The 10,243-nt window shown below is 33.0% G+C and overlaps 1 protein-coding gene across 1 annotated transcript; it reads right to left on the reverse strand.

The window, feature by feature from the left end:
- Nucleotides 1–3,239: 3,239 nt before the first annotated feature.
- LOC106310696 (UPF0725 protein EMB2204-like) lies at nucleotides 3,240–4,877 on the reverse strand. Its single transcript, XM_013747921.1, has 6 exons — nucleotides 4,793–4,877; nucleotides 4,503–4,649; nucleotides 4,229–4,409; nucleotides 4,000–4,157; nucleotides 3,847–3,930; nucleotides 3,240–3,762 (listed from the first exon to the last, which is right to left on the reverse strand). Exons 1-6 carry the CDS (start codon nucleotides 4,826–4,828, stop codon nucleotides 3,481–3,483), a joined length of 888 nt encoding a protein of 295 aa, XP_013603375.1. The 5' UTR covers nucleotides 4,829–4,877; the 3' UTR covers nucleotides 3,240–3,480.
- Nucleotides 4,878–10,243: the final 5,366 nt, after the last annotated feature.

Raw genomic sequence — 10,243 nt, forward strand, 5'->3', positions numbered from 1 at the left:
CTTCTTCTTCTTCTTCTTCTTCTTCTTCTTCTTCTTCTTCTTCTTCTTCTTCTTCTTCTTCTTCTTCTTCTTCTTCTTCTTCTTCTTCTTCTTCTTCTTCTTCTTCTTCTTCTTCTTCTTCTTCTTCTTCTTCTTCTTCTTCTTCTTCTTCTTCTTCTTCTTCTTCTTCTTCTTCTTCTTCTTCTTCTTCTTCTTCTTCTTCTTCTTCTTCTTCTTCTTCTTCTTCTTCTTCTTCTTCTTCTTCTTCTTCTTCTTCTTCTTCTTCTTCTTCTTCTTCTTCTTCTTCTTCTTCTTCTTCTTCTTCTTCTTCTTCTTCTTCTTCTTCTTCTTCTTCTTCTTCTTCTTCTTCTTCTTCTTCTTCTTCTTCTTCTTCTTCTTCTTCTTCTTCTTCTTCTTCTTCTTCTTCTTCTTCTTCTTCTTCTTCTTCTTCTTCTTCTTCTTCTTCTTCTTCTTCTTCTTCTTCCTCCTCCTCGAGTTTGTCCTCGGGGGTGTCTCAAGAACCCGTCAGAGCAGAGCCTATTAGGGAAGTTGACCCTATTAAGTGTAAGTAAAAAAAACACGTTTTACGTGTTGGTCGGCATGGACGGTGAGCTGAAATTGTTGACGTTGGTTTTGTCAAAGATTGTGAGCCACCAAACACCTTCTTCATGCTTATAAAAGGAGAGCTGAGGTGAAGAGGAAAGACATCCCAAAACAAGAAAACAGAGAGAAAACGAGAGAAGAGAAGAAGAAGAAGAAAAAAAAAACTTTTTTTTTCTCATAAAAATTCTTCTTTCAGAAATTACGAGTAATTTCTGAGTGTATTTGGAATCGGGGTGTGAGTTGTGAGCTTGTAAAATTTCTCTGGTTGATAATAAAAGATCTGTAGCAGGTCCGGAGACGTAGGCAACATTGGCCGAACTCCGTTAACAATTTTGTGTGTGTGCTTCTTTCCCGCTCCCATAAATTTTGGTTTACTGCAAAAATTTGACCGCATATTTCCTAACAGTATCATCCACTGTTATATTGGAGTGAGAGATTGACGATGATAGCTTTCACTCGGAAACGATCTTATTTGATTCACTACAAATCAAAACATAGAGGAGAGGGGTTGAGTAAGTTAAAGCTTAAGAACTAACTTTGGAAAGCGTTCTCTCTGAACTCCACAAACAATGATGTCTAAAAAGCCATGATTGCTAAGAATATCTAAGAATATATAATATATAGCTCTAGAAATCATGAGTAAGATGAAATCATGCAAAAAATATTTTTAGAAATCATATGATTTCCCAAAAAATGAATGCTAACTAGCTAAGACCGGGTTCAAAAAGAATTATATATTTCACGCATTCATTTACATTATATTAGGTAACAAAAACTATAAAGTATAATTACATCACGCAGTCTAATATTGTATGAAGCATAAATATAAAGTTCTATTTTTCAAAAATATATTAAATTTACTTTATCAAGCAAAAACATATATATAATTTAACATGTTCTATTAGTATTTTATAGAAATGTTTTTTTTAAATAACAAAACCTGCGTGTAATATTTAAAAAATGAGACATCAGTAGTAATAGGTAATTTTATCTATGTTAAAACAAGACGACATCTCCAAATTATTTACCACTTTAGATCTCTCTAGAATTAATCTAAAAGTTTTACACCATTAATATGTTTTAAATACATCATAAAAATGTACAAAATCTCTAGCCCAGTAAACTGGATAAACCAGTAACCACATTGTTTATCTTAAGTAAAATTCTAGAAGAGAACACCATATTTGTTTTGCCTCATACTGAAAAAATTATGAAATTTACAAAGTCTTAAATCTAATGGTACGTCTGAGTGACATGTAATTCAGGCTAAGACCGCATCCACATATTAATACATATCATCAAAGTAACAACAATACAAAAAAATAATATAATTATCGCTGATATATATAATGTTGGAGATAGTCTATTTTCAAACGAAAAAATGTTCAAACCAATATAATTCAGTATAATATATATTAACATGCAAAATTATATAAAAAATACGATCTTAAGATACATAATATTTTATATTGTTAATAATTATTTAATTCATCGTATATTTACATATAAGACTATACAAAATTAAAAATTTCAAATATGTATCATCTTACATAATTAATAATACATGTTTGTTTTAATGTCACAAAAATAAAATAATGATAATATAGTTGTCCAACAAGTAAATATTTTGAAAACAATATATTAGTTCATCACAACAAATAAAAACAAAAACATCCACTGCCAATAAAATTCTCTAAATAGAATTATTAATTTATGGTGTGAAGTGAAAACCGTTGATAATAGTCGAAATTATATGGACTACAAGGTTATAATTCATAAGAGTTGAAAATTTTAAAACGTGTTTGAATATCATTTAATTAAGTTATTATTTACATTATTTAGCCTGAATAATATGTTACATTGAAAATACCCAAATTTAAGTGAATTAATCATATAAGCATTGTTTAATTGCTGCTAAAACATATCTCAATCGTTATTATGCTAGATGATTCATAACAATCATTAACCCAAAATTTTATAAAAAAATAAACAAACAATACTTATTATGCTAGATGATTTATGACTATTTTTCTTATCAATTTTTGGTAACATTATTAGTCGCTTAAACACCAGTAACACAATTTTATTTCACGACATAACTAACATCACCAAAAAAAACAACTCAGTACAAAAAGATAGTGTTGAAAATTCAGCTTCATCCAATTAAAGAAGTTCATCAACAAAACCAAAACAAAATACACTTCAAAACTAGAAATCGATCAAAATTATTGCCAGTATCACTTTTCTTTGTCAAACTCTAAGGAAATAAGAGTCAAGTCAATACATGAGTTAGAGCTACATTTCCCGTCTACAGCTCATAAAAAATAATCGAGAAAACACAACTAAGAAAAACTTTCCGACATCATCTGAGCTGTCTTTGTATTCTAATACAATTTTGGTAGTTGGGTAAACTAATAAAAAAAATCATTACAAAATAATTAGAAAAAATTATATGCAACATTCAAAAACAACAAAAATCACAGTATGTTTCCCCTCATATATTATATACCCTACATACTACATAGTTTATATACATAAATTTTTTTGTAATATTTTATATTCACACAACAAAATTAATTATAGAAATTAAAGTAATTATCCGTGCGTAGCGCAGAAAACGATCTAGTTAATATAAAGAAAAAGAAAGAGACCAAAAGCACAAAACTACATAAGCACACTAATTAATATTAGTTCAATACTACCATCCTATCACATCTTCAAATGTCTTAAAATAGAGAGACCAAAAGCACAAAGTACATAGTCATCACTAGTTAAATACTACTACATCCGATGTCTTAAATAGAGACCAAAAGCACACAACACATAAGCATCACTAATTAATAGTTAAAATACTACTATCCGATAGGCATCTTCAAATGTCTTAAATAGAGTTGGTAATCAACTCGTGGGGGAAGAGCGGAGGCCACGGTCCGCCAAAGCCGTTGCTGCTGCTGCAATCCAGCAATCACCTTGGATGCTCAATGTTCCTGTAGCTTCGTTGATGACTCGTCTCACCACAGCTTGGTAGTGATAAGGCTCACCAGTCCGAAGAGACTTGACCACGTCTTTATATGCTATGTAGATGACAGCAGCTCTAGACATGAGACTTGGAGGCTCCTTATCATCTAGAGACTCTATGGCTACTTGGACAATATCCAAGTCAAACTTGGAGAGATCCCGCTGCAGCAACAAGATTTTATATTAACACCAAATAGATTATTGATATGCTAACAAACTGAAAGTGAGAGAGCATATAAAACTTACAGCTTTGATTTTCCTATGGGAAGTACAGATTGCAAGTTCCACATACAAAGAAATCCAATCACATTGCAACTCAGATTCATTCAACTGCCAAAAAAAAAAATATATATATTAGTAATTTAGTACAACGCCTAAAGCAAAACAAATACATGTTACCATGTAAAAACGCTTTGTGTCGCTGAAAGCAATCTCATAGGAGAGCCATGGAATTATTGACGAGGGCCAATCAACCAATCTGTCTTGGTATGTAGCTGACACCGGCTCGGAATGTGGACGTAAGAAAGGAGTTGACTCCTTCTTTGAACTCTCGGTCCTTATGTGATATGTCAAATATAGTCAGCAAAAATAGTGAAATTGATTAATGTATCAACAAAGCAACTTTTACCTTGAGGTCTAGAGATGGGGCATGTCAAATCTAAATATCCAAGACGTTCTTCCTCTACGAGAACCTGAAAGATCTGCTGCAAACCGCTAGAGGGAAGGCGCGCAACCAAGGTTATGTAGTAAGGAGATGCAGCACTACGAATGTTGAATGTCATTAAGCTATCTAGCTCAAAGTTTGTCCCCTACAACAGATTAGAAACAAATGAAACTCTTTAAAACTATCTTCGAGCTACATTAAAAGCAACATACTAGTTTAGTTTGTTGTTTGTTTATACCTCTAACCAGTTGTAGCGATGAAGGCCGAGCTTGGCATAAAACTTCACCAAGGCACTGTTAGGGTATGCCCGCCCTCCACCACATTCCACATGTATCAGGCCATAGCCACCACGTCTTGGTGGAAACCCCTCGGGGAAGTTGAAAAACTAACAATAGCCACATCAGAAAAACAATCAATCAGTGACAAAGGGCTTTAAGTTTTGTAAAGTCATCTCCAGAAAAGAAAAAAATTACAATCATTGATAACAATTTGAAAAACATCAACTACTAAGAAGGAAGTAATACTTACATCCAGCTCCTCCATCCGTACACAACTCTGACTCATCTCCTTAGTATGTAGTATGTTCTCCAGCGAAGACTCGTCTTCCTCAAGTCGGAAGGTCGGTGGTTACATACAATAGGTTTGCTAGGAGTAGGAGAGTGGTTTTTTACTGGGCTTCGTTTGGGCTACGAGAAATATTTCTGAGCCCATGTAATTTTAGATGTAGTGTTTTGCAAAACTATTATTTTGTTCCATTTATAAATAATTAATATTTGTATGCGAATGATTTGCACTAATGTCATTGTTTTATCATAATCTAGGTTCAAATATAAGAACAACATTCGTATGTTAGCTATGTCAATCACGGCGGTAAGTCTTTTTTTTTTTCTTTTTTTTTTCCCGACTAAAATGGTTTATATTGATTGATCTGTCATTACATTGGAGATTAAAAATCTCGGACAAGCATGGAACACTCCATAGATTTTCAGAATTAATTGATTTCCTAGCTAATAGATCAGCACATGAGTTTGAGGCTCGATTCCTATAAACAAATTGAATTGCTTCAAAATGATTCTTCCAAGCTACGATGGTATGAATAAATTGAGTAAAGCGTAAGTTGTAAGCTTGACCCTGGATGCATTTATTCACATGGATATTATCTCCTTCAAAAATAACTTTCTTGTAACCCAAGGAAAATGTAGCTTGCATAGCCCAAATCAATGCCGTTGATTCTCCTTCTTAGAATACTTACAGAAATAATTCATCTAAATATATAATAAACTTTTATTAAACTAACTATAAATTCATAATTAATGTTTTTTCATTCTTTTTTAAATAAAAACTACATAATTTTCTAATATGGCTAAATTATATATGAAAATTAATGATTTTGAATAATTAAGATTTTCTAATATGGCTAAAATATATTCTCTATCATATTTGTTTAATTTTGAATTAATAAAATAAATAATTTTTTTAAAATTTTATAAATCTCACATTCAAATTTTTTGTATATGTTATATTTTAATTTTTAAAAATGAATGTAAATTAGTAAAACTGTTAAGAATCTCATATTCAAATTTTTTGATCCATGATTTAATTTTTTGTTATGATAAAATAAAAATGATTACAAAATCATATAAGTAAGAAGTATCATTTAATAACTATTAAGTGTAAAAGATATATATATATATATATATATGTATATATATATATATATATATATATTAATATCTTTTAAATTAAACTATATACCATATAAAATACATAAATATTTTAATTTCAAAATTTGCTTTGAACAATTTTTTTTTGGTAAAAGCTTTGAAGAAATATTGACAACTTAATATTAAAATTTTAAAGTTAGCCTTGAATTTTTTAAAAAATTAAAAATTACTATAACTATTAATCACACAGTGAAATTTTGTTATCAATGATTTAATGTTTTTGTTATAAAAATATACGAATTATCAAAAACTATATGAGTTGAAAGTATCATTTAATATATATTAATATTAAAGATACACTATATATATTTTAATGTCATTTAAATTTAATTATATACCATATATATATATATATTTTTGTCGACAATTATATACTATATTAAATAAAAAAGTGATTGTTTGGATTAATAAAATTTATTTATGTGTTCGCACCAATTTAATTATATATGTAACAGTTACTAATTTTTAATTATTCAATATGTATTTATTATTTCATAAATATGTAAACGAACATATAATACATAAAAATAGTAAATATAATGTTCATTCCGCACAATGAGCGGAACTAAACTAGTTGGATATAATATTCTGTGTGTAATGTATAATATGTACATTATAAATTAATTAACTCAAAAAACAAATGCTAGAAATTATTCAATATTACATGATTCCACATGGTTTCACGAATGCATCGATTTGTTTTTGTCATGAGACCTGTGACTACTGTTATATCCATCTCATCCATTTTTAATGTTTATATTAGCTAGTTTTTTTTCCGGACTCACGGATTGTATGTTTTAAATTTGTTGAATTTTTACTTTTTACTACTACTGTATATAAGTTTTTAATTTGAGTTTGTATTCTTCTTTTATAAATTATTGTTGACTGTATTTTTGACAAAGTTCAAAACAGTTTGTTTTATTATTGTTGTTTCGTTTTTAGCAAATTTGGAGTATGAGTTATAGTTTTTTCTACTCTATACACTTTGTTATTAAAGGTAGTTTTACGAAAATAAAAATAAGTTGCACACTTATATATTGGCGTCACGAAAATAAAAATAATACCATGTCATAATATTTACACTTGAATCTTAAATTGTGGTGGTTAAATTATAAGCTTTACTCACACAAACCTAGACTATGAATTTTGTAGTTTCATATTTTATTTTTCATTTATATACTGGCGTCCATATGTTTTTTTCAGTTACATCTCTTTGTAAATTTTAAGTATTTTAATAAGAAAAACACACATTTTAGCTTGTTCCGAATTCACTCTCGTGTTTTTATTGATAGAAAAGGATCGCAATTATTCAAGATTCTTTTGAAAAGACATACTGGATGATTTTATTCACTAAAACATACACATCAGGGAGATAAACAAAAACTCACTATTTTTGAATATTTTTAATTCTATTTTGAAATTTTATAAAAATATTATTTATTTTTCTTTTATTTTCCTCAATTTATTTTTGATTTTCCTGAATTTTATCTAATTGTTTCAAGTTTTTTCAAAAGTTTATATAACTTTTATTTGTTATACTGTTTTATTTATTAAAATAATGAAACAATTATTTTTTTAAAAAGTAACTACCACATCTCCTATTTTACCGCAAATGAACAGTACCAGTTGTAACTTTTACTTGACGATTAAGTAAGCTAATTTCAATGTTTAATATATTACTAAAATTAGTTTCGTTGTTTAGAATGTTAGATCATAGATGTCAAACATGAAGATTTAAAATGTAAATTTTTACCAACTTCATGGTTTCAAATGTGGTTTTTCTCAGAATTTTTTACTTTCTAAGACATTTTATGACTTTGAATTTACATCCCAAGACACTTCTCACATGTGACACCCTTTCTAGCTAGTCAATGTCTTCTCTGCCCTTATACAATAGAAAATAGGAAAAAACCAAACTGTTCGGTTTGCTTACTATACCAGAAACCACATTTTGATTTTCAAACTCACAACCCTAATTCGAGAACCTAGTAAGGCACTCTCTCCAAACCGTGCGGCGATTCCGGCGACTCCTCTGCTCTCAGTCGTTATTCTCTCTAATTCGAGGAACTCTCTCCTCACCATGGGGAGATTCCAGCGAGGATTCCGGCGACTTCACTCTTCTTTCCTCCCAATTCAAAACATGCAAGGTTTGTTTCTTCCTAATCTACACTTTCTATGTCCAGATCCAGTACAAAACGTTTTCATTGCATGTTACATACGCTTGATTTCGGGTTCTTCAAACCCAGAAACACCAATTCAAACCTAACAACCCAGAAACTCGATTTGGTTTATCGATTCAAACCCAGAAACTCGATTTCACCGTTTAGATCCGTCAAAACTAAATTCTGTTTGTTTCACTTTGTCTCAGGTAATAACCAACCGGACCACCGCCTCCCACCGAGGCTATTCGCCACCGACCGGTTCCCTAGTGGACGGCTCAACATTTACTCGAAGCCAGACCTGCTAGCTTTCATCCGTCATACTCTTCGAGACACCGAAGAGCTCGACTATATTAGGAGATCTTGCTTCGGGAAGTTATTTGACCTCCCAGCACGTCAGTGTCCGGTTTCGTGGAAATTGATACACGCTATGTTGACCAGACAACTGGTTGTTGAAGACAAACACACACTCTGGTCTGTTTTTGGAAGCGATCCAATCAAGTTCGGCCTCCAAGAGTTCGGCACCATTACAGGTTTACCTTGTGGAGCTTTCCCTGTTGGATACACCACCGATAAAGAAGACCAGTCTCAAGCTCACAAAGATCCTTACTGGATTGAGCTGATTGGAAAGAAGAGATTCACCACCATTGCTGATTTACGTCGCAAGCTAGAGACAGACAAACACATGCCCGGGCCGCAGAAGCTACGCCTTGCTTTGATAATAATTGTCGACGGTGTCCTTATTGCTCATCAATAAACGCCACGCCCTACTCTGAAGTACGTTAGAATGGTCAAAGACGTCAACGCTTTCTGCTTACACCCTTGGGGTAGGGAGTCTTTTCTCAAGACTATTACTTGCATGAAACCTCCAAAGTTCGTCCCTCTGAAATGCGAAGACCCAACCGGGAAACTTGTTGAGCTCCTCGAGCAGGAAACACTTATGCTTAAGGGATCCCCCCTTGCACTACAACTGCTTGCATACCAGACGGCCCCAAATTTGCTGTCTACGATCCCAATCTCGTTTGATTCTCATTCAATCATGGACCTCGTCGTGCCTCACCTTCCTCTTTACCCAGTGCCCAGCATTAATGATATTCTAAGCGTGGAAGCTGACCCTGATGTAAGTTTTACTACAACTGCACACTTGTTTTTTTGTCTCGCTGTGATGTTCTGAAACTTTAGCATTTGTGTAATGAATTTGTGGTAAACTCCAGCTTCAAGTGACATCGTTGATACCAATACATAGCTAACCACAACCTGGATGGGGAGTTTGGCCTGATGTCTCCAACGATGTCCGGGTGTCATACATGGAGCAGCTTATAGCTGACAATTATCACTTTGAGAAGCACCTTTGGCATGGTGGAGACACATCTCAGCCCATCACCACCCCAGCTACCGATGAAGATGAACCTATCCTTCAGGAAAAATCTCGCAAGTCGAAAGCACCTCGCAAAAAAGCTGCCAAGTCGAACCCCCCTCCAAAAAAATGCTCTCAAACCGAGGAAGACATCAAAGAAAAATTGCACGACCCGTAAGCAGAGATGCATCAGCAGCTACTTTCAGTCTGCGGCTTCTTCCAGCACCTCAAACGACAAAATACTGGAGCTCCTGTCTGCAATCTCAGAGCAAACGACCAAGCTTTCAGATCAAGTCTCAGAACTTAAGAATGAGTCAAAGCTGCTGCGCAAACTACTTAAGCGCAAGAAGACTCCAACTTGCCTCAAGCGCTCTGCGTTCCACACTCTCCTTGATCTTTCAAAGAGAGGCCGCCAAGCACACAGAGGATGTCAGACTGAGCCAACCGAACCAACTACTGCTGATTTATCTCACCAGACGGTAACATTTCTTTGTTTTTGTTATGTTCTATTTTTGCATTACGTAACGTTGCGCTCTTTCTATATAATCTGATTGGGTTCCTATACTTGTCCTAGTCTCCCAAGCCTATGGAGGATGATCACCTTTTCAGTCACTCTCCCGTCGTCAGCCAATACGAGGCACACCTTCACGGCTCGACATCTCTCAGCAAACAAACTACTGAGCTTTCTGCAGAACCCGTCCACACTACCCCCACACAGGCTTCACCCGTCCACACTACC

The sequence above is a fragment of the Brassica oleracea genome, chromosome C8 (genome assembly GCF_000695525.1).
Source record: "Brassica oleracea var. oleracea cultivar TO1000 chromosome C8, BOL, whole genome shotgun sequence".
NCBI classification, from domain to species: domain Eukaryota; kingdom Viridiplantae; phylum Streptophyta; class Magnoliopsida; order Brassicales; family Brassicaceae; genus Brassica; species Brassica oleracea.